General features: G+C 48.6%; 1 protein-coding gene across 1 annotated transcript in view; it reads right to left on the bottom strand.

Annotated features, from left to right (window-relative positions):
- LOC144610434 (G protein-coupled receptor kinase 5-like) overlaps window positions 1-24887 on the bottom strand; it is a 118924-nt gene that overhangs the window by 54101 nt on the left and 39936 nt on the right. The window contains exon 2 of the mRNA XM_078429103.1: window positions 24163-24258. Coding sequence (XP_078285229.1) covers window positions 24163-24258 — 96 coding nt within the window. The remainder of the gene's footprint in view (window positions 1-24162; window positions 24259-24887) is intronic.

The following is a 24887-nucleotide window of genomic DNA, read 5'->3' on the forward strand; positions in this document are numbered from 1 at the left end:
CCATCTGGGGATGGGAATTCCAGACATTCACAACCCTTGGTTATGAAACCCTCTAATCTCAATCCTAAAGGATCAATCCCTTGAGCTTTGTCCTCGGATCCTAGTTCTTGATTCCCTGGAACGGGTTACTGAACCTTGGTCAACCAAGCCCTCGGCAGACGTACACACAAACACTCGTACTGAGCAGAGACCGACCCTTCAGACCAAGTCAGTGAATATATTTATGGCAGAGATGGTCAAATTCTCGATTAGAACGGGTTTCAAGGGTTATGGGGAGAAGGCAGGAAAATGGGATTAGGAGGCAGAGATCAGGGGGGGAGGTGAGGGTGCTGCACCAATGCAGGAGAGGTTTAGGCCCAACGGGTCCACTTGGTCTAGTTTCCAATAACGTTTGATCTGCTATTGAGTGGAGCAGCCTAGCTCTCATTTTGCCTTTCACTCTCAACAATCAAAACAGCCAATCCCTCAATCAACTGACCCACCCGAACAGAGCAACCTTAAAACAAACTGCAGATGCTGGATAACTGAAATAAATACAGAAGATCATTGCTATTGTATTAAGGTATTAAGGGCAATGAGGCAAAGTGGACACACAATGTGAAGTCACAGGCCAGCAAGCAAATGGCCGAACCAATTTGAGGATGCAAAAGGATTACACAACTGAAGAAGGGTTTCCACCCGAAACGTCACCCATTCATTCTTGCTATTGAGGGCGTGCAGCGTAGGTTTACTAGGTTACTTCCCGGAATGGCAGGACTGTCATATGTTGAAAGACTGGAGCGACTAGGCTTGTATACACAGGAATTTAGAAGGATGAGAGGAGATCTTATCGAAACGTATAAGATTATTAAGGGGTTGGACACGTTAGAGGCAGGAAACATGTTCCCAATGTTGGGGGAGTCCAGAACAAGGGGCCACAGTTTAAGAATAAGAGGTAGGCTATTTAGAACTGAGATGAGGAAAAACCTTTTCAGTCAATTTATTCACAAAAAGCTGGAGTAACTCAGCAGGTCAGGCAGCATCTCGGGAGAGAAGGAATGGGTGACGTTTCGGGTCGAGACCCTTCTTCAGACTGATGTCGGGGGTGGGACAAAGGAAGGATATAGGTGGAGACAGGAAGATAGAGGGAGATCTGGGAAGGAGGAGGGGAAGGGAGGGACAGAGGAGCTATCTGAAGTTGGAGAAGTCGACGTTCATACCACCGGGCTGCAAACTGCCCAGGCGAAATATGAGGTGCTGCTCCTCCAATTTCCGGCGGGCCTCACTATGGCACTGGAGGAGGCCCATGACAGAGAGGTCAGACTGGGAATGGGAGGGGGAGTTAAAGTGCTGGGCCACCGGGAGATCAGTTTTGTTAATGCGGACCGAGCGCAGGTGTTCAGCGAAGCGATCGCCGAGCCTGCGCTTGGTTTCGCCGATATAAATAAGTTGACATCTAGAGCAGCGGATGCAATAGATGAGGTTGGAGGAGGTGCAGGTGAACCTCTGTCTCACCTGGAAAGACTGTTTGGATCCTTTGATGGAGTTGAGGGGGGAGGTAAAGGGACAGGTGTTGCATCTCGACCTTTTCAGTCAGAGAGTTGTGAATCTGTGGAATTCTCTGCCTCAGAAGGCAGTGGAGCCCAATTCTCTGAATGCATTCAAGAGAGAGCTGGAACGGGGTACTGATTGAGAATGATCAGCCATGATCACATTGAATGGCGGTGCTGGCTCGAAGGGCCGAATGGCCTCCTCCTGCACCTATTGTCTATAACACTCAGCATGTCGGGCAGCATCCGCGGAAGGAGAAACGGTTAACGCTTCGAAGGAAATGCAAACTGTTTCTCTTTCCGCAGACCTGCTGGGTGCTTTCAGCCCTATGCGGCGTTTTGATTAGAGTGTCGTCATTTGGGGCAAAACATGCCCAGAGGCAAGGTATTAGCCCCACATGCCGATGGCGACTCTCTGCTGCCCCCTCAGGGGCTGGTGGGACAAGGCAGGGCAGCTGCTGCACCCCAGGCATGGCAAGGCAACCTGGCACCTCACCAGTGGAATGTTATTGAGGCCGGGCTGATGGAGTTCAATGCAGCGAGTTTATCAGCACTTGCGATCGCATCATGCCCTGCGTCAGACAGCCCGGATCACACCCCGCAGCTGCACCGCTCCACTGGCAGGAAATAAATGATGTCAATTAAAGAGACTCAAGAATGTTTTTCTGGCAACTGTTGCCTCGAGAACGTCACACTGCTGGGAGTCTTTTAACACAGCTAATGTGCAAAGCAATCTCAAAGTTAATGGGAGCGCCTCACAATCCCGCCTCTTCTCAGTGCATGTAAAATATGCAATGGGTGAACAAAAAGGGGACATTAACAACATTTACCCTGGGGCACAGTTGCTCCCCCCTCCTCACAGCGAGGCCACTGAGTGGGAACAGCTCTGCTACGCAGCCTTGTTCATCTACTACAGCTTCACAGGAGGGTGTCAACAGAAGCCTGGCCCAGATCCACAGGGGGAGATTATTGGAAGGACTAAAGATTTGATCAAAGATGTTTTCCAAGGAGCTTAGGGTCAGAGAGCCAGAGTCATACAGCATGGAAATGCAACTCGCCTCTGCTGACCAATATGCCCCATCTAAGCTAGTCCATTTACCTGCCTTTGGCCCAACTATATAGCGGAACTCTCGTTTGTTTGTTTGGTTGTTCCTAAACTGCAGCCAAAACGGTGCACGATAGCGCGACAATTTTAGGCCCACCTTACACCATCATCTCTTTGGTGCTAATGGAAGAGGTTTCATTGAAATCGGTGTTATATTTTTTAAGTTATTCACATTTTAATGGTTAAATCTATCTCCTAGGAAGGGAGGGGGGGAAGGGAGGGAGTGGGGAGGAGGGAGGGTAAAGGGGGTTGAGGGGGATGGAGTGGGGGGGAGGGGGGGACGGGGAGCAGGAGAGGGGGAAGGGGTAGGGGGGAGGGAGGTGGAGGAGGTTCGCTGGGGGAGGGAGGAGGGGAGGGGGGGAGGAGAGGGTGCTGCACCAATGCAGGAGTGGTTTGGGCCCAACGGGTCCACTTGGTCTAGTATCCCTCTAAACCTTTCCTAACCATGTACCTGTCCAAGTGTCTTATAAACACTGTTTATAGTGCCTGCATCAACTACCTCTTTGGTAGCTCGTTCCATACACCCACCACCCTCTGAGTGAAAAAGTCACCCCATCAGGTTTCTCTTACATTTTGGCCCTCTCACCTTAAACGCACGTTCTTTTATTTTTCATTCCCCTACCCTGGGTGAAAGACTGTGCGTTCCCCTAATGATTCGGCCAGCACAGTGGCGCAGCAGTAAAGTCGCTGCTTTACAGCGCCAGAGTCCCATGTTCAATCCTGGCTAAGGATGCCGCCTCTACAGAGTTTGTACATTCTCCCTGTGACCACGGGGGTTTTCTCCGGGTGCTCCGGTTTCCTCCCAGACTCCAAAGAAACAGAGGTTTGTAGGTTAAATGGCTTCAGTAAAATTGTAAATTGTCCCTGGTATGTAGGATCGTGCTCCTGTGCGCGAAGCTCGCTGGCCTGTGTGGACTCGGTGGGCCAGAAGTCTTCACTGGACTCTTCGCTGCATCACTAAAGTCTAAAGTAAAGATTTTATATACAATTCGATACAGATGAGAGAAGGTGGGGTAGTGCATTAGGGAGTCCACTGCCCATCTCAAGTTACAATGTTTGTAGATTAGTTTAATATCGTATGCACCACGATGCAATGAAATTCCTTGTTCACCCGAAGTTTAGAGTGAACAATCTACACACAGTAATGATCAATACAACAATAAATCCAATGATGTGCTTACCTGCCCCCTTATGAATTTGCAAACCTGTTAACCTTTGCCTCTCTTTCTCAAATCAGTCCGTGCTCATGTTCCCTGCCACCCCCTGTAACCCCTTCCGGCCCTTCAGGAGAGAGCAGTATAGTGGTGCAGACAGCTCCAGCAGCTCGGACTCAATCCTGATCTCCAGCGCCACGTTTTCGTTAAGATCGTGCGAGCTTACTCCTGGTGCTCCAGTTTCCTCCCACATCCCAAAGATGTGCAGATTGGGACACATCTAGGAAGGGAGGGGGGGGGGGGGAGGGAGGGAGTGGGGAGGAGGGAGGGTAAGGGGGGTTGAGGGGGATGGAATGGGGGGGAAGGGGGAAGGGGGGGACTTTGCCAATGTTGTTTACCCTTGGTGTGCAGTAGGGTGGTAGAGTCCGGGGGAGAGTTGAGGGCAATATAGGAGAATTAATAGAGTGGGTTTCATGTAAATGTCATCGATGATCTGTGAATGGTGTGCCATAAGGATTATTAAGGGGTTGGACACGTTAGAGGCAGGAAACATGTTCCCAATGTTGGGGGAGTCCAGAACCAGGGGCCACAGTTTAAGAATAAGGGGTAGGCCATTTAGAACGGAGATGAGTTGTGAATCAGAGAGTTGTGAATCTGTGGAATTCTCTGCCTCAGAAGGCAGTGGAGGCCAATTCTCTGAATGCATTCAAGAGAAAGCTAGATAGAGCTCTTAAAGATAGCGGAGTCAGGGGGTATGGGGAGAAGGCAGGAACGGGGTACTGATTGAGAATGATCAGCCATTATCACATTGAATGGTGGTGCTGGCTCGAAGGGCCGAATGGCCTACTCCTGCACCTATTGTCTAAGGACCTGTTTCTGTGTGGTGTCTCTCAGAGGTCACTATTCATCTTCTCTGCCCATTCTCTCCAGCAATCCCATATTTCTACACCAGTCCATTCCCTCAGGGGTCCAGAACCAAGGATCGCCATCTCAAACAATAAGCAGGCCACAAGATTGAAGATCAGCCGTGCTCAACCTTCAGAATGCTCCGTCTTTTGAGGATTGCGGAAGCTCAGTCATTAGTTTAGTTTAGAGATACAGCACTAAAACAGGCCCTTCGGCCCTCTGAGTCCGTGCCGGCCAGTAGTCCCCGTACACTAGCACTATCCCGCACGCCAGGGACCATTTACAATTTCTACCGAAGCAAATGAACCTGTGCATCCCTGGAGTGTGGGAGGAAACTGGTGCACCCAGGAAAAACCCCACACAGTCATGGGGAGAACGTATAAACTCCGTACAGAAAGGCACCCGTAGTCAGGATTGAACCCTGGTCTCTGGAGATGCAAGGCAGCAACACTACCACCGCGCCACCTAATCAATTTAATTCATAACCAAGATCAATAAATATTTGGATGTTGGGGGAACCGACAGCTATGTGATTTATACAGGAAGAAGGCGCTGAAATAGAACAGCCATAATCTAGTGGGAGAGCAAAACAGAATCAAGCCTTCTCCTACTTCTTATGACCTTGACAATAGAAGCAAGACACACAGATAATATTTCACATGTTCAAATGAAGTGCACTCAACGTCATAAATTCATGAAACATTTTCATGTTTTCTTACAATGTTGCAAGAGGCCCTTGCTTGCTTGGTGACCAAGCCCATCAATCCTATTCTATTTCCCTGTAAACTATTCTCTCTCAAGTGCTTGTCAAGACTCCAATTCTCTACTATCTGCCTGTTTCTGGGGTGATTCGGAATCCAACGCATCCGAGGATCAGCGCAGCTTTGAGAGCCGAGGGCAAACAGGCAGAGCGTGCAAACTCCACAATGACAGCAACCCGAGATCACACTCAGGCCCGGGTCACTGAGGCTGTGGGAGCCAGCTCTATCTTCATGTGGCCTATATTGTGCCAATGTGCTTTACTGCCCATTGTCAAATTCAAGTTTAGATTAGCTTGTTGTCATATGCACCACCGTACAAGGAAATTCCTTGTTCACATGAAGCTCACAGAGTAAACAGTATACGCGCCATAATAATAAACACAATGACCAGCAGCAGGATATCCAACTTTGTAGTGTAAAGTCCAAGTGGTGACAAAGAATATTAAAGTGTACCAGTGGAATAAACAACTGCGGTAGAGTTAATCACAAGAGTTCATGGCAGCACCTCTGGGAATGGGGCGTGAAAGAGATGATTGTTTCAGGAGTCGTAGAGCAGTGGGGCAGTAGCTGTTCTTAAAGTGGGTCATGTTACATAAACACATAACGTTACTGGCTTTTACGCTGCTAAAGTTCACATTACCGCACGGATATTTTGTATTTTACGTATAAAATTATAAAAGGACCGGGCAAGCTAGATGCAGGAAAAATGTTCCCAATGTTGGGGGAGTCCAGAACCAGGGGCCACACAGTCTAAGAATAAAGAGGAGGCCATTTAAAACGGAGGTGAGAAAAAACTTTTTTCACTCAGAGAGTTGCGAATTTGTGGTATTCTCTGCCACAGAAGGCAGTGGAGGCCAATTCACTGGATGAATTTAAAAGAGAGTTGGATAGAGCTCGAGGGGCTAGCGGAATCAAGGGATATGGGGAGAAGGCAGGCACGGGTTACTGATTGTGGATGATCAGCCATGATCACAATGAATGGCAGTGCTGGCTCGAAGGGCTAAATGGCCTCCTCCTGCACCTACGTTCTACGTTTCTATGTATTGATGCGATCAGGAACTGGGAGAATACAAATGTCAGGGAAGACTGTGCAGGCAGAGTTATTTTTTAGACAAATTTAAAGACATTAAAAACCTCTAGAAAACTATTCAGCTGGATGTAGAGGGACTGATTGAGAAATGGAACAAATGCATGTGTGTGGCTGCATCTCAAGAGCTAGTAAAGTTACACTGCCAATGAACTAACATATTTTTTTCACAATAGTCCATGGAAAAATATGCTCTCTAGCTCCTCACTGCCAAGTTAAGGAGAACTGAACCCAATGAGTGGTTCTTGAATGGTCACCAGTCAAGAGAGCCAAGACTGCTTTTTATTGTTATGTGTCCCAGATAGGACAATGAAATTCTTACTTGCAGCAGCACAGCAGAATATGTAAAGATAGTGCACTGTAAACTATATAATAAACGGGAAAAGGTTCTGTGTGTGTACATTTACACATAATCACAAACGTGTGTGTATGCGTGCGTACGTGTGTGTGCGTGAGCATGTGTGTGCGTGTGCATATAGACAATAGACGCAGGAGTAGGCCATTCGGCCCTTTGTGCCAGCACCGCCATTCAATGTGATCATGGCTGACCAGTCTCAATCAGTACCCCGTTCCTGCCTTCTCCCCATACCCCCTGACTCCGCTATCCTTAAGAGCTCTATCTAGCCCTCTCTTGAATGCATTCAGAGAATTGGCCTCCACTGCCTTCTGAGGCAGAGAATTCCACAGATTTACAACTCTCTGACTGAAAAAGTTTTTCCCCATCTCCGTTCTAAATGGCCTACACCTTATTCTTAAACTGTGGCCCCTTGTTCTGGACTCCCCCAACATTGGGAACATGTTTCCTGCCTCTAACGTGTCCAACCCCTTAATAATCTTATACGTTTCGATAAGATCCCCTCTCATCCTTCTAAATTCCAGTGTATACAAGCCAAGTCGCTCCAGTCTTTCAACATATGACAGTCCCACCATTCTGGGAATTAACCTAGTAAACCTACGCTGCACGCCGTCAATAGCAAGAATATCCTTCCTCAAATTTGGAGACCAAAACTGCACACAGTACTCCAGGTGCGGTCTCACTAGGGCCGCACCATAGGCATATGTGTGTGCCTATGTGTACGCGTGCATGTGCGTATCCATATGTGTGTGTGGGTATGCGTGTATGCATGTGTATGTGTGGATGTATGTATTTATGTCAACTCTCTGGTTAACTCATCCCTTCCCACCCAAACCACCCCTCCCGAGGTACCTTCCCCTGCAACCACAGGAGATGCAACACCTGTCCCTTTACCTCCTCCCTCGACTCTGTCCAGGGACCCCGACAGTCCTTTCAGGTTAGGCACCTCCTCCAACCTCATCTACTGTATCCGTTGTTCAAGATGTGGACTCTTATACATCGGCGAGACCGAGCGTAGACTGGGCGGTCGTTTCGCTGAACACCTTCGCTCAGCCCGCGTGAACCAACCTGATCTCCCGGTTGCTAAACACTTTAATTCTCCTTCCCGTTCCCACACTGACCTTTCTGTCCGAGGCCCCCTCCTTGTCAGAGTGAGGCCCAGCGCAAATTGGAGGAACAGCATCTCATATTTCGCTTGGGCAGCTTACAGCCCAGTGGTATGAATACTGATTTCTCTAACTTCAAATAACCCTGACATTCCCTCTCTCTCATCCCTCACCTAACAAACAGCTAACAATGGCCTGTTTCCTTTATCATTGTAAGTTTTTAAGCACATCTTTCATTCATTGTTCTTTATCTCTCTACATCATCGTCAAAATCTCTTCTTTCCCTTTTCCCTAACTAGTCTGAAGAAGGGTCTCGACCCGAAACGTCACCCATTCCTTCTCTCCAGAGATGCTGCCTGTCCCACTGAGTTACTCCAGCTTTTTGTGTCTATCTTCGGTTTAAACCAGCATCTGCAGTTCCTTCCTGCAAAATTCATCCATTATGCCACGCGGTTTAATTCCACTGATTTTGGATTGGGTGCCAAGCCAAATGAGTTAAGGTTGCACGGGAGCTTAGAAGTGGGACTCAGATCTACTCTCTCAGTACCTTTGAAGACATAGAAGCAGTTCTTCAAAGCTGACAGAATTCAGGTGACACAAATCCATTTCCCATTGTGGTAAACTCTCCCAGTCCAGCATGAGAAGGCGTGGTGAGGTAACAAGGTGGAGTTGGCTTCAACCAAACCTGACAGCGAAACACATCAGTGTGTAACCTCACTGCCGGTTGGACACACGGCCTTAATACGAACTGGCCGAAACAAGGAACTGCAAATGCTGGCTTGCAAAAAAAGTCCACAAAGTATTGCAGTAGACTGAAGAAAGGTCCCGACCCGAAACTTCACCTATTCATGTTCTCCAGAGATGCCGCCTGACCCACTCAGTTACTCCAGCACTTTGTGTCCTTGTTACTACTAACTACATCTCTTCCCCAATCCCCAATACAATTTAAAAATGCGTCGCCCAGAACCAGAGGCCTGTGCTAAATACCATGCCTCCCAGTGAGGCACAGTGGAGGGGTAGAGTTGCTACCTTACAGTAGCAGAAGCCTGGGTTCGATCCTGACTACGGGTGCTGTGTGTATGGAGTTTGTAACGCGTTGGTTTTCTCCGGGTGATCCGGTTTCCTCCCACCTTTCAAGGATATGCGGTTTTGTCGGTTAGATTTTTAGATTTAGAGATACAGCGCGGAAACAGGCCCTTCGGCCCACCGAGTCCGCGCCGCCCAGCGATCCCCGCACATTAGCACTATCCTACACACACTAGGGACAATTTTAACATTTACCCAGTCAATTAACCTACATACCTGTACGTCTTTGGAGTGTGGGAGGAAACCGAAGATCTCGGAGAAAAGCCACGCAGGTCACGGGGAGAACGTACAAACTCCGTACAGACGGCGCCCGTAGTCGGGATCGAACCTGAGTCTCCGGCGCTGCATTCGCTGTAAGGCAGCAACTCTACCGCTGCGCCACCGTGGTTAATTGGCTTTGGTAGATTGTCCCGTGTGTTTAGGATAGAACTAGTGTACAGGTGATCACTGATCGTTGGGTCGAAGGGCCTGTTTCCACGCTCTATCTCCAAACTAAACAGTGAAACAGTATTGAACCCTCACACGAGCGGTTTGCAGCAGTCAGCTGATTTGTATTGGGGCATGCAAAGCTTTATGCAAAAGAACGGCAGAATTCCAGCTACTTATCAACTACAAAACCTGACTCAAAAACATACCGGCAGGACATAGAGTGATAGAGTTGTACACCACAGCAACGGGCCCTTCAGCCCACCACATGCCTACCAGCACTTTGGCCCACCTATACTTCGCCTGCATTATGTCCACATCCTCTGACTCGTCGATGTCATTTACAGTTGGAAACTTACTGTCAGGTTGCAACAGAGCTTACTGAGTTTGGCAACAGCTCTGCCTAAGACCGTAAGAAATTGCAGAGTTGTAGATGTGGTAAAGTCCATCGCACAGACCAGACTCCCCATCTACACCACGCCGCCTTGGAAAAGCAGCCAGCATCATCAAAGCCCACGCAGTCCTTCTCCCCACTCCCATCAGACAGAAGGTACAGAAGCTTGAAGGCAGGCACCACTATACTCAAGAACAGCTTCTTCCTCTGTTATCAAGCTTCTGAACGTCCTTCGAAGGGCCGAATGACCTACTCCGGCACCTATTTTCTTAGTTGTGGTACTGTCCTGTTAGCTGTGGTACTGTCCAATTTACCTCTACCCCATTTCGTGTATTGGACTTTGTCTATGGAACTATAAGCAAATAACTGCAGCTGCTGGTACAAATCGAAGGTATTTATTCACAAAATGCTGGAGTAACTCAGCAGGTCAGGCAGCATCTCAGGAGAGAAGGAATGGGTGACGTTTCGGGTCGAGACCCTTCTTCAGACTGATGGAACTGGTGCGCTACAAGGCTGAGAATTACATTCAGCACTCTGTATCTTTCCTTTTGCCCTACCTCTTGTACATGGGATTGGCTTGCAGCGTGGAGGCTGTGGGTCTGTAGCCAAGCCTAGAACTCACTTTGAAGATGGGCCTCGACCCAAAACTTCACCTGTTCCTTTTGTCCAGAGATACTGTCTGACCTGCTGAGTTACTCCAGCTTGTTGTGTCTATCTTGAGTTTGACTTGATCGTGTTCGTGTATAATGTTATCTGATCTGACTGGATTGACTGCAAAACAAAGCTTATCACGGTACTGTACCTTGGCACAAACGATAATAAACCTAAACCTAAAACAATTGTGTTTGTGGTGTTAAGGCCCTGGGCAGGAACTTAAATTTGACTAAATTTTGCAGGGACAGCTATCGCATACCTGAAACCCTCCTTTTGATGTGTAATGAACATTGGGAGGCAGGGAGGAGAGGGATGTGGCTAAGTTTCCACTTCACACACCTTCATTGGGTATAGAGGGGCTAAAGATCCCACCAATAAAACCGCGGCAGGTTTCCCAATCTCTACTAATTCCACTCACGAGCTGATCGAATAGATCGCTTTCCAGCAAAATGAGAGCAGCTAAATACAGAGCGGCACGGTGGCGCAGTGGTAGAGCTGCTGCCTCACAGCGCCAGAGACCCGGGTTCCATCCTGACCACGGGTGATGTCTGTACGGAGTTTGTACGTTTGCCCCCGTGACCACGTGGGTTCTCCCCGGGTGCTTCGGTTTACTCCCACACTCCAAAGGCGGTGGAGGTATGCAGGTTAACTGGCCTGGTATAATTGTAAACTGTCCCTCGTGTTTGTAGGCTAACGTCAGTGTGCGGGAATCGCTGGTCGGCGCGGACTCGGTGGGTCGAATGGCGTGTTTCTGCGCTGGATGTATAAATTAAAACTAAACTAAAACTAAACAGAAAGTAGACAAGGAGTTTCTAGAGGCAACTGTTAACAGATAGAATGAAAGAGAAGACAAAATGGAGAGCTGCTGGAAGACCTCACCAGGTCAGGCAGCAACTGTGGAGGGAAAAGACCCGTTAAGGTTGATGGGATGAAGGAGTAAAGGGGAAGAGGCTTGTATAAAGTGGTGAGAGAGGGAGGAAAGGGGCAGGGCAAGAGCTAGTAAACAATGGCTGGTTACAGATGAGGAGAGATAGATTGGTCAGATGGCAGAAGGGTGGAGATACCAACGGATGATGTGGAGAATAAAAGGTTTGCAGATTCTGGAATCTGTTATGAAATGAGAGTGTAGAGTGGAGCTTAATAATGAGGGGTGGTGGCAAATGGGGGTGGCAGGAAGAGGGGAGGGGAATAGTGGGGGTTGGTGGAAGGGGATCTGGTGGAGTGGGAAATGGAGGAGAAAAAAGAAACAGGGTGATAGGTGGTTGGGGGACAATTGATGTTGTCAAACTGGAAGGGGTGCAGAAAAGATTTACGAGGATGTTGCCAGGACTCGAGGGCCTGAGCTATAGGGAGAAGTTGGGCAGGCTAGGGCTTTATTTCTCAGAGCGTAGTTGAGGGGTGATCTTATAGAGGTGTACAAGATGAGAGGAATAGATAGGATAATCTTTTACCCAAAATGGAGGAATCAAGAACCAAACAATATAGGCTTAAGGTGTTGTGTGTGTGTGTGTGGGGGGGGGGGGGGGGGGGGGGTGGAGGGGGGGAGATTTAATAGGAACCTGGAGGGCAACTGTTTTTTTGAGAGAGGATGTTTCCACTAGTGGGAGTCTAGGCAACTGTTTTTTTGAGAGAGGATGTTTCCACTAGTGGGAGTCTAGGACTAGAGACCATAGCCTCAGAATAAAAGGACGTACCTTTAGTAAGGAGATGAGAAGGAATTTCTTTAGTCAGAGGGTGACTAAAGGCCAAGTTAATGGATAGGCGGGGATTGACAGATTTAGTACGGATGTCAGGGGTTGTGGGGAGAAAGAAGGAGAATGGGGTTGAGAAGGAAAGGTAGGCCAGCCCTGATTGAGTAAACTTGATGGGCTGAATGTCCCAATTGTGCTTCTATGATGTATGAAATTATGAACATGAATTCATTGCACATGCCCGAGTGTTATCCGCAGAATACAAGGTGCGGTTCCTTCCTGTCTGCGTTTGGCCTTACCCTGGCAGTGGATGAGGCAGGGGACAGACAAATGCGATGGATTACAGAATCGGCAGTCTCATGTGCCTCCATAGAACGAAGTGAATTGGTTCAGGGGAGAGTTGGACAGGTGCATGGATCGGACAGGTTTGGAGGGATATGGACCAAGCACAGGCAGGTGGGACCAATGAGGCTGGGACATGCTGGTCGGTGTGGGCAAGTTAAGGCTGAAGGGCCTGTTTCCGTGCCGTATGACTCCACTAGGTGCAGAATGGAGAACACTTTTATTGAGCAGCAAGTTGTGATAATCTGGAATGCACCACCTCACAGAACAGTGGCACTATTGTGAGGCAAGTAAATCAACTCTTGCAGGGCACAGCGGAAAAAGCAGAAGAGTGGGACTAATTGGAAAGGTCTATCAAAGAACCAGCACTAGCCTGGCGGCACCCTGTGTTATATCATTCGATGAATCATTTTGACGCAGAGAAACACATAAATGTCGTTTATACAACATGCACTGCTAAGAGAGCGCATTTAACCCCCCAGTGGGTGGGAGAAATAGCTCTACCGACACCAGCTTTGCGATACAGCTCCATTTATTTAGCTTCAAGCTGCCTTTGTCTCAACCCTTTTGGAGCACAAGCACAGTATTGGACCTGCTTCAATTGAGTTTGGTTTAATTGAACTGGCAGATGTTGTGTTTATACAGTTTCGCACAAAGCTCTGGATAGAATGCAGAGCTGAGGAATATTCTTGGACTGGTTCAGGGCAATCCAGCACGAGCCACACAAAGAACGGTCGGTCAGAGAGAACAAGTTTCCACACGATGCCCCGTTAAGGAATTAAAGGGAGAGGGTGTTAGCGCTCAAACACAGCGAAACAGAAATAGTGGAAAGGGAAAGATACCATCTAAGCTCAAATTACCCTTGGTTTCAGTTCATTATAGACAATAGACAATAGACAATAGGTGCAGGAGTAGGCCATTCAGCCCTTCGAGCCAGCACCGCCATTCAATGCGATCATGGCTGATCACTATCAATCAGTACCCCGTTCCTGCCTTCTCCCCATACCCCCTCACTCCGCTATCCTTAAGAGCTCTATCCAGCTCTCTCTTGAAAGCATCCAACGAACTGGCCTCCACTGCCTTCTGAGGCAGAGAATTCCACACCTTCACCACCCTCTGACTGAAAAAGTTCTTCCTCATCTCCGTTCTAAATGGCCTACCCCTTATTCTCAAACTGTGGCCCCTTGTTCTGGACTCCCCCAACATTGGGAACATGTTATCTGCCTCTAATGTGTCCAATCCCCTAATTATCTTATATGTTTCAATAAGATCCCCCCTCATCCTTCTAAATTCCAGTGTATACAAGCCCAATCGCTCCAGCCTTTCAACATACGACAGTCCCGCCATTCCGGGAATTAATCTAGTGAACCTACGCTGCACGCCCTCCATGTTTACTGAGCACAGTATAAAGCTTTGACATGCACGCTATCCAAACAGATCAGATATAGTTTGCTTTTTTCTCACGCTATGTATGTGTATGCATGTGAGTATCTGTGCGTTGTAAGATTTGAGAAGTTTTCCCTCATTCTGAAATCAACACAAAACCAAAGAGCTGCAGTTTGGACATTTTAAACGGGAGACTGGGGCTGATAGCGGAGAAAGGCTGCAGTCAGTTTACCAAAGGATGTCACAATCTGTGGGTCCTAAAATGGCCGCAGGACCTCGTGACCAGCCACAAAAAAAGGTAAAAACCTTACATCCCAGCCTCTAGGTTTTCTGCAAAGCCATGGCCAGAACAAAGGATGGGTATTGGCCATGCAGAAACCTACGAAACCAGGTCGGAGTCCAGACACTGGGGCGCTGACATCAGCATACTCACAATGCCCCAAGCCGACCTAAACAGTTCATCTCAGTGAGGGGGCACAATAGCCCATAGAAAACTACCTGGTAGGTAATGGGAAACCAGTTAACACCCATCACCTCACAATGAAATCCCAATTTACACCGTCTGGCCATCCCCGGTATCCCCGAACATAAGGCAGATCAGAAGATAAACCTCATACATATCTTTTGAACAAAGAGATTCCAAGATCTGGCGGGAGATAGGACGGGTCAGAAACAGTATAACTGGCCACTACTTTGGGTGAAAAAGTTAAGACGGACAGGAGGCAAGAAGCGCAGAGAAAACCGGGTTCGAAGTCAACTGAAGTCAAGAAGAAATACTGGAAGAAGAAGTTAAGTCAACTCGAGAAGAAAACCTGCAGGAAACGCAAGCAGGCAAGAAAACGAATGCAGGAGGAAGAAAAGACAGGCAAGAAAAACGGATGCAAGAGAGAGGAACAGGCACGCAACACGAGGAGAAATACTGCCAAACGAACAGCCAGTAACCCCAGTAATAGCCCCATGGTGAGCATGCATTCCAAATCCTACAAATCCTGGACATAGTTTAGTGTAGAGGGGAGGGTGGTTGTGAATAAACGTTGGGTGTGTACTAAAATATGTGTTGGTCAAGGTTGCGATGCGTCGTGCGTTCCCCATCTTACAGTCGTGTATGTGTCTTGCAGAACTGTGTTTAAGAATTCATAAGTAAAAGGTATTCGTGTATATGTCTTATAGAACTGTGTTTTATGATTCATAGTTATAAGTATTCGTGTGATTCGGTATGTGTTTCATAGACATGTATTATAGAACTGTATAAGTATTCATGGACAATAGTCCCAAGTGCTGAATAAAAGCCTTTTTCATTTAAACCCTGGTTTTAAAATCTGGTCTGGTTGCATTTTTCTGCACTATCAGAGCTCCTGCACCTAAGTCCAGTGTCTAGAACCGTAAGGGGTGAGTGGGTCGAACCACTCACGGGGAACCAGTGTGCACGGCCTGGTCAAGGGATCAGAGCAAGGCACGGGGACCTTAGGTCGGGCGAAAGCTCGGCGCAGAAACCCCTTACAGCGTGTATGTATATATGTGTACACACACACACACACACGCCCAAGTACAATAGATAAAGCAAAGGGGAAGATATGGAGGACAGAATATAGTTCTCTGCTTTAGAAGCAGGAAACACGTTCCCAATGTTGGGGGAGTCCAGAACAAGGGGCCACAGTTTAAGAATAAGGGGTAGGCCATTTAGAACTGAGATGAGGAAAAACCTTTTCAGTCAGAGAGTTGTGAATCTGTGGAATTCTCTGCCTCAGAAGGCAGTGGAGGCCAATTCTCTGAATGCATTCAAGAGAGAGCTGGATAGAGCTCTTAAGGATAGCGGAGTCAGGGGGTATGGGGAGAAGGCAGGAACGGGGTACTGATTGAGAATGATCAGCCATGATCACATTGAATGGCGGTGCTGGCTCGAAGGGCCAAATGGCCTCCTCCTGCACCTATTGTCTATTGTCTATTGCTTTGTAGTGCATCAGTTCCATCGACAAAGTCCAGTGATCACAAAGGGGTAGAGGTGAATCGAACAGTACCCTAGATTATGGAAGGACCGTTCTGAAGCCTGATAACAGGGGAAGAAGCTGTTCCTGAGCCTGGTGATTAGTGCCTTTTCAAGCTTGCGTGCTGGACCATGCAAGAACACAAGTTGGATGGAGGGTTTGGCGGAACGGCATCCCTGGAGAACATGGCTGGGAGAATCTGCAAAAAGAAACAGCCCCATTCCCATCATTGATTCCACGGGAGTGACCTCGAAGAATAGCATCTCGCCAAGAATAGCATCCCCCGGCTGAGTTGAGAAGTTCAAAGAACTTTTGTTTTAGACCGTGCAGCCTCTCTCCTTGGTTCAGCTTGCCAACACTACTGGCCAGCAGGCCTGTCCATCCCACAGCACCAAGGCGCTGATGTACAAAGTGCACAAAAGCACGATGGGAATGGATTGGGTAGACACACAGAGTCTCTTGCCCAGAGCAGGGGAATCGAGAACCAGAGGACATAGGTTGAGAGGTGAGGCGGCAGAGATTTAATTGGAACCTGATGGTTAACTTTTCCCACATAAAAGGACGATGGGTGTATGGAACGGGTTGCCGGAGGAGCTAGTTGAGGCAAATGCTATCACAATGTTTAAGAATGTTTTAGGCAGGTACATCGATGGGACAGGTTTAGTTTTAGTTTCGTTTGGAGATAGATACAGCGCGGAAACAGGCCCTTCAGCCCACCGAGTCTGCGACGACCAGCGATCCCCGCACATTAACACTATCCGACACACACTAGGGACAATTTGACCAGGCCAATTAACCTACAAACCTGGACGTCTTTGGAGTGTGGGAGGAAACCGGGGCACCCGGGGAAAAATCCACGCAGGTCACAGGCAGAATGTACAAACTCCATACAGACAGCATCCATAGTCAGGATCAAGGTTGTAGCCAGGTTTTGAGGAATGTGGGCCAAGCACAGGGAGGTGGGACTAGTGTAGATGGTCAATGTGGGCCTGTTTCTACACTGTATGACTCAAAGACCAAACAACACCTCCAATAAAACATCAAACTGCTCCTTAAAAGGTTGCACGCTCTGCTTCAACTCTGTGAGCCGCACACACCAGTACTGATTGCCAATTACAATATCCTAATAAGTTTAAATTTGTCTTTAATTATCCTGCATATGCTGCTCAGTGCACAATAATTTTCCAGATGTACTTTTTCTATATCATTAACTGTCCCATAAGAGACGAATGGAAACACGGGCTGGAAACTGGGGTTGTGGTGTTGCGGTTAAATTATCCAATTAGCTGCTATTTGTTAAGCTTTTATCCCACCATAACAGCTGTGGAGCATCGAATCGTTATTAAATAACACTGTTAGTTAAAAAGGTGATGGTTCCATTGACATTCATGTGGGACTAATGAATAACTGGAAAAACCCATCTGATTTACAAATGTGCTCAAAAGTTTATACGCTCTAAGAGGAGAATCAGGCCATTCGGCCCAACACGTCCATAACCTCATTCAATCATGGCTGATCTATCTTTCCCTCTCAACCCCATTCTCCTGCCTTCTCCCCATAACCCCTGTCACCCGCACTAATCAAGAATCTATCGATCTCTGCCTTAAAAATATCCATTGACGGCCTCCACAGCCGACTGTGGCAATGAATTCCACAGATTCACCACCCTCTGATTAAAAAGATTCCTTCTCATCACCTTTCTAAAGCTACGTCCTCTTATGTTGAGGCTCTGGCCTCTGGTCCTCGACTCTCCCACGAGTGGAAACATCATCTCTGAAACATCTGAAGAAGGGTCTCGACCCAAAACGTCACCCATTCCTTCCCTCCAGAGATGCTGCCTGACCTGCTGAGTTACTCCATTATTTTGTGTCTATTTTCGATTTAAACCAGCTTCTTTCCTACACACTCTCCACTTTCACTCTATCCAGGCCATTCACTATTTTTCTTACAAGAATCTCCTAATATCATAGTGTTGTACAGCATAGAAACAGGCCCCTTTGGCTCACTGTGTCCATGCTGACAATCATGCCAATCTAGACCAACCCTAGTAGCCTGCATTGATTCCATATTATTCCAATTTTACACAAACCAATTAACCTGCGAACCTGCATGTCTTTGGGATGTCGTAACTTTTTAAAATCTCAAAATATACTTTCTTTTGTAAATGCGCAGCGGTAGAGTTGCTGCCTTACAGCGAATGCAGCGCCGGAGACTCAGGTTCGATCCTGACTACGGGCGCCGTCTGTACGGAGTTTGTACGTTCTCCCCGTGACCTGCGTGGGTTTTCTCCGAGATCTTCGGTTTCCTCCCACACTCCAAAGACGTATGGGTATGTAGGTTAATTGGCTGGGCAAATGTAAAAAATTGTCCCTAGTGGGTGTAGGGTCGCTGGGCGGCGCGGACCCGGTGGGCCGAAGGGCCTGTTTCTGCGCTGTATCTCTAAATTCGAGAAATAAATACATACAAAGCGTGTACCTAACAAAACTCCATCCGCCATTCCGGAGGCTGTACATACATTCAATGCACCAATCACACAAAATTACCCCCCCCCCCCCCACCCTTGCCACACATGTGGCCCATTGGCGTGGAATCCCTTCCCTTGTTTGGAGGGGCGTCTCCACCACACCCTGCCCCCCCCCATGTCCAGCAGCGGAAGGACCCTAGACTGTGGTCCTCCCCCACAGGGCCTTGGCGTTGGCTGCACTGAGCTTCAGTGCGTCCCTCAGCACGTACTCCTGCAGTCTGCAGCGGGCCCAGTCGGCAACATTCCCCGACGGACAGCTCGCTCTGCTGGGAGGCCAACAAAGCTCGGGCAGACCAAAGAGCGTCTTTCACCGAGTTGATGTCGTAACTGTTGCTACTGTTTGCGCTTCCTCTGTTAAACCACGTCAGATACGAACTACTCTCCTCTCTGATCCCTGTGAACTTCCTTCCTCTCATCTTAAACCTATGCCAACTAGCTTGAGACACACCTTGCATGGGGATCAGACTCAGACCATCTCCTCTTTCTATGCTTCTCCGCCTCATAAACTTCACACACCCAGCCTAGTTAATCTCCCCTTGTAACTCGAGCACTCCCCAATCCAGGCAACATCCTCTCTAGTTTATAAGAAAATAACTGCAGATGCTGGTACAAATCGATTTATTCACAAAAAGCTGGAGTAACTCAGTAGGTCAGGCAGCATCTCGGGAGAGAAGGAATGGGTGACGTTTCGGGTCGAGACCCTTCTTCAGACTGATGTCGGGGGTGGGACAAAGGAAGGATATAGGTGGAGACAGGAAGATAGAGGGAGATCTGGGAAGGAGGAGGGGAAGGGAGGGACAGAGGAGCTATCTGAAGTTGGAGAAGTCGACGTTCATACCACCGGGCTGCAAACTGCCCAGGCGAAATATGAGGTGCTGAACCTCCAATTTCCGGCGGGCCTCACTATGGCACTGGAGGAGGCCCATTACAGAGAGGTCAGACTGGGAATAGGAGGGGGAGTTAAAGTGCTGGGCCACCGGGAGATCAGTTTTGTTAATGCGGACCGAGCGCAGGTGTTCAGCGAAGCGATCGCCGAGCCTGCGCTTGGTTTCGCCGATATAAATAAATTGACATCTAGAGCAGCGGATGCAATAGATGAGGTTGGAGGAGGTGCAGGTGAACCTCTGTCTCACCTGGAAACTCCTCTCTAGTTTAATCCCATCCTTCCTGGTGGATGACAACAAGAACTACACGTTGAGCTGCGGACTTAGCCCAAAGACGTACAGGTATGTAGGTTAATTGGCTGGGTAAATGTAAAAATTGTCCCTAGTGGGTGTAGGATAGTGTTAATGTACGGGGATCACTGGGCGGCACGGACTTGGAGGGCCGAAAAGGCCTGTTTCCGGCTGTATATATATGATATGACCGCCAACTAAACCAGTGGCCTTTCCATCGACTCCATCTACACCTCACCCTGCCTCGACAAGGCCGCCGGCATGACCAGGGACCAGTCTCACTGAAGACAGACACAAAATGCTGGAGTAACTCAGCGGGTCAGGCAGCATCTCTGGAGAGAAGGGATAGGTGACGTTTCCGGTACCACCAGATTCAGGAATAGCTTCATCCCTGCTGTTATACAATACAATACAATATATCTTTATTGTCATTGTACAGGGCTACAACGAGATTGGGAATGCGCCTCCCATACGATGCAATAAATTAATTAGCTAATCAGTATTAATTTAAACAGCCCAATGTCAGATTACTAAATGATCCTCCCACAAGGGGTTAGTCCCGATCTTCCAATCTACCTCATTGTACTCTGTACCTCTGTAACCTCTGTAACTGATACGCTACATGACTGTAAAACTATATACTGCTCTCTGATATTTTCCTCTTTGCATTACTTGCTGCTCTGTGTATGTTTTGACTGTATTTTGTACGGAACGATCTGATTTAATTGGATGACACGCAGACAAAGGCTTTTCACAGTACCTCGGTACAAGTGAAGATAATTAACTAATAACAAGATCTTTTGCGTAGCAAGGAAGTGCAGATGCTGGTTTAAACTGAAGAACCACACAAAAAGCTGGAGCAACTCAGCAGGTGAGGCAGCATCTCTGGAGAAAAGGAATCGGTGACGTTTTGGGTCGAGGCCCATCTTCAGACAATATTTCCTTGGTTCCTCTTCTTGCGTTTGAGGCAGCAGGAGTTGTGTAACGCCCTCCAGGCGCTGTAGCCAGTGCAATGTGCCGTTGTTGAGGGCCGTGAGGTCTACCCCTCCTCCAGGGCGACGGAGGACAGCGCGGTCGAACATGCCGTGCCGCGCTGTTTGCTGGTCTGCTCCACACACACAGGCTGCTGATGGACGCAACCCCCAACGATGCACGTTGGCGTCGAACCGGCCGACCCCTGTGCGGAGCCGGTTGAGGGCGACCCACTCTTTGCGGGGCGTGTCCGAGCCGGGTGGGGCTGTGGTGTTCGGTGCGACCGTCAATTGAGGAGGTGGCGATGTCTGTTCCTAGCTGGTTCTCCATGCTCCTAGTATGTTGAGACCGGAGCCACAGAGGGTCGCTGCATGACGGGAGAAAGGGTGACGAGATGACAGGCCTTGAGGTCCCAGTTGCTGTGAATCCTGGGCGAGGTGGTGCAAAGGATGTTTGGCGTCCGATGGGGCCTTGCACACCAGCCTATGAGTGAAGAACTCTCTGCGAAGCTTGGAAGGTGCGATACACTGTCATTTTTCAGTCAGAGAGTTGTGAATCTGTGGAATTCTCTGCCTCAGAAGGTAGTGGAGGCCAATTCTCTGAATGCATTGAGAATGATCAGCCATGATCACATTGAATGGCGGTGCTGGCACGAAGGGCCGAATGGCCTCCTCCTGTACCTATTGTCTATTTTGATCAGTCTGAAGAAGGGTCTCGACCCGAAACGTCGCCCATTCCTTCTCTCCTGAGTTGCTGCCTGACCTGCTGAGTTACTCCAGCATTTTATGAAATAAATACCTTCGATTTGTACCAGCATCTGCAGTTATTTTCTTACACTGTCATTTCCTCGGTTGAAGGCACTTTGGGTGACCTGGAGATCATTAAAGATGCTGCAAAAATATAAATCTCTCATTTGGAGGGGAAATGTGGACCACTACTGCAAAGTAAGGCTGAAGTTTGCGAAAGTTGCACAAACTTTCCCTTCTTCAGATTGAGTTAGTGTGGTTCCGGCCCAGAACGCCTCCAGTCCATTCTCTCCACGGATGCTGCCTGACCCACCAAGATCCTGCAGCATAATGTTTTGCTGAAGATTACGGCATTTACTGTAGTTCCTTCCTTTACTCGAGCCCGTAGTTTAGTTTAGTTTAGAGATACAGCGCGGAAACAGGCCCTTCGGCCCACCAGGTCCGTGCCGACCAGCGATCTCCGCACATTGACACCATCCTACACCCACTAGGGACAATTTTTTTAAACATTTACCAAGGTAACTAAGGCGGCACGATGGCGCAGCAGTAGAGTTGCTGCCTTACAGCGAATGCAGCGCCGGAGACTCAGGTTCGATCCTGACTACGGGCGCCGTCTGTACGGAGTTTGTACGTTCTCCCCATGACCTGCGTGGGTTTTCTCCGAGATCTTCGGTTTCCTCCCACACTCCAAAGACGTACAGGTATGTAGGTTAATTGGCTGGGCAAATGTAAAAAATGTCCCTAGTGGGTGTAGGATAGTGTTAGTGTGCGGGGATCGGTGGGCGGCGCGGACCCGGTGGGCCGAAGGGCCTGTTTCTGCGCTGTATCTCTAAATCTAAATCTAAAAATCTAACCTACAAACCTGTATGTCTTTGGAGTGTCGGAGGCAACTGAAGATCTCGGAGGTCACGGGGAGAACGTACAAACACCGTACAGACAACACCCGTAGTCGGGATCCAACCCGGGTCTCTGGCGCTGCATGCGCTGTAAGGCAGCAACTCTACCGCTGTGCCACTGTGACTCCCAATTATCCACAACTATCTACTATCGTTCTGCCTACATGCAGAAGTGGAGGTACTCCAATACTCTGCACACTGCTTTGCCTAATAAAAAATGATACCTTCTCATTGGATTGCTGGCCGCTGCCTCCACCTCTCGTCTTACCTCTGAGATCATCCGCTCCAAGTTTCACCGTTTCTCAGCGTTCAGATCCAAGTAATTGGTAAATTTGACACATTGTCAATAGAAGCTTTTTTGAAGAAAAAGTATTTCAGAGAACGTACAAACGTTCAGGAAATTCCGTTTAAAGTGTTACAGGTGGGGTTATAGGCGTTATCCAGATATCACCCAGATAAAGGAACAGAGGGAACACACAAAAAAGACGATGGATTAGTTTAGCTTAGTTTACTGATCTCCGAAGTGACAAAACAGCTGATCATTCAGGAGCTGACAGTGCCCTGGGAAGACCGTACGGAAGAAGCAAATGAGAGGAAACGCGCAAAGTACCAGGAGCTGGTGGAGATAATAATAATAATGCATTTTATGTGCCAGGACAGAGGCTGGAAGACATGCTATGATCCCATAGAGGTTTAGATTTACATTTAGATTTTAGATTTAGAGATACAGCGCGGAAACAGGCCCTTCGGCCCACCGGGTCCGCGCCGCCCAGCGATCCCCGCACATTAACACTATCCTACACCCACTAGGGACAATTTTTACATTTTACCCAGTCAATTAACCTACAAACCTGCACGTCTTTGGAGTGTGGGAGGAAACCGAAGATCTCGGAGAAAAGCCACGCAGGTCACGGGGAGAACGTACAAACTCCGTACAGACGGCGCCCGTAGTCAGGATCGAACCTGAGTCTCCGGCCCTGCATTCGCTGTGAGGCAGCAACTCTACTGCTGCGCCACCGTGCCGCACTGGGGTGGGGCGTAGAGGCTTTGCAGGACGCTCACTCTGCAAAGTCCTCAACCAATTGGGCATTACGGGGCTGGCAAAGAAGAGGGCCATTCAGTCCGCAAGCCAAGCCGCAGAGATAGCCACTGGGTGGCTTTGGATTAGGAGGGCTGATCCGTGGGCAGTTGCAAGTCGGGGCCTGATCAACCCCAGCTGGGTCGCCTGGGCGAGGGGGTCTGATGTTGTGAGACCCGAAACACCCGATGACCCCAGGTCACATCACTGAGGATGCGTCCCAGTGCATCCAGAAGACGTACCTTGCACATACAGCGAGGAAACAGCCTACCAATAGCTCATAGTCAAATAGTCCGACGGCACAAAAATAAGCCCTGTGGCCCAACTTGCCGTAGATAGATGGCGCTAACAGTGATAGGCCCTTTGGCCCACCGAGTCTGCACTGACCAGCGATCCCCACACATTAACACTGCCGTACACAATTTACACTTCTACCAAGTCTACAAACCCAAGCCATTTAACCCTACAAACCTCTGAAGAAGGGTCTCGACCCGAAACGTCACCCATTCCTTCTCTCCAGAGATGCTGCCCGACCCGCTGAGTTACTCCAGCATTTTGTGTCTACCTTCCATTTAAACCAGCACCTGCAATTATTTTTCCTACATAACCTACGAACCTATCCGTCTTTGGAGAGTGGGAGGAAACCGAAGATCTCGGAGAAAACCCACGCCGCGGTCATGGGGAGAACGCACAAACTCGGTACAGAGAGCACCCGCAGTCGGGATCGAACCCGGGTCTCTGGCGCTGCAAGCGCTGTCAGGCATCAACTCTACCGCTGCGCCACCGGTTGCTTGATACACTCACCCAAAACCTTTCGGAGATCTTCGCATTGACTGATTTGGGGGAAGCGAAGGATTTCTTTCCACTTCTTGCTTCTTCCTTTGCGTTTCCCTCCCCCACCTATAAAATGTCAAAGAAAAACGAGTGAGGACTGAGAATCTGACAGGATCAATCACGCCATTTTTTGCACATCAAGCACAGCGTGGGTCTCCCGGCACCAGAGACGGCTCTGTTGCACTGGAGTAAAATGGTCACAATATTTCAACATCACCCTCAACTCGATCTTCTGGCCAGAGGTGGATGGGGTCAGTTTCCCCTGCTTCAGCCCAGCGGTGTCACAAGTATGCTGTCCAGTTCAGTCCAGTTTATTGTCACGGGTACCGAGGTACAGTGAAAAGCTTTTGTTGCGTGCTAAACAGTCAGCGGAAAGACAATACCTGCCGGGTAGCAACACGGCTTGGTTTGGGAACAGCTCTGCCCAAGACCGCAAGAAATTGGTAGAGAGTTGTAGATGTGGCCCAGTCCACCACACAGACTAGACTCCCCAACATTGAGTCAACTTCCACTTCATGCTGGCTCGGAAAACCAGCCAACATAATCAAAGACTTGTCCCACCCTGATCATTGCTCCTCCTCTCTGATCCTGTCCAGCAGAAGGTACAGAAGCTTGAAAGCGCGCACCACCAGACTCAAGAAAGAGTCTATGATCAGGCTACTGGGCAGTACTTTCATAAGCTCAGAAGCTGTCCA

This window comes from Rhinoraja longicauda, chromosome 36 (assembly GCF_053455715.1).
Source record: "Rhinoraja longicauda isolate Sanriku21f chromosome 36, sRhiLon1.1, whole genome shotgun sequence".
Taxonomy (NCBI): domain Eukaryota; kingdom Metazoa; phylum Chordata; class Chondrichthyes; order Rajiformes; family Arhynchobatidae; genus Rhinoraja; species Rhinoraja longicauda.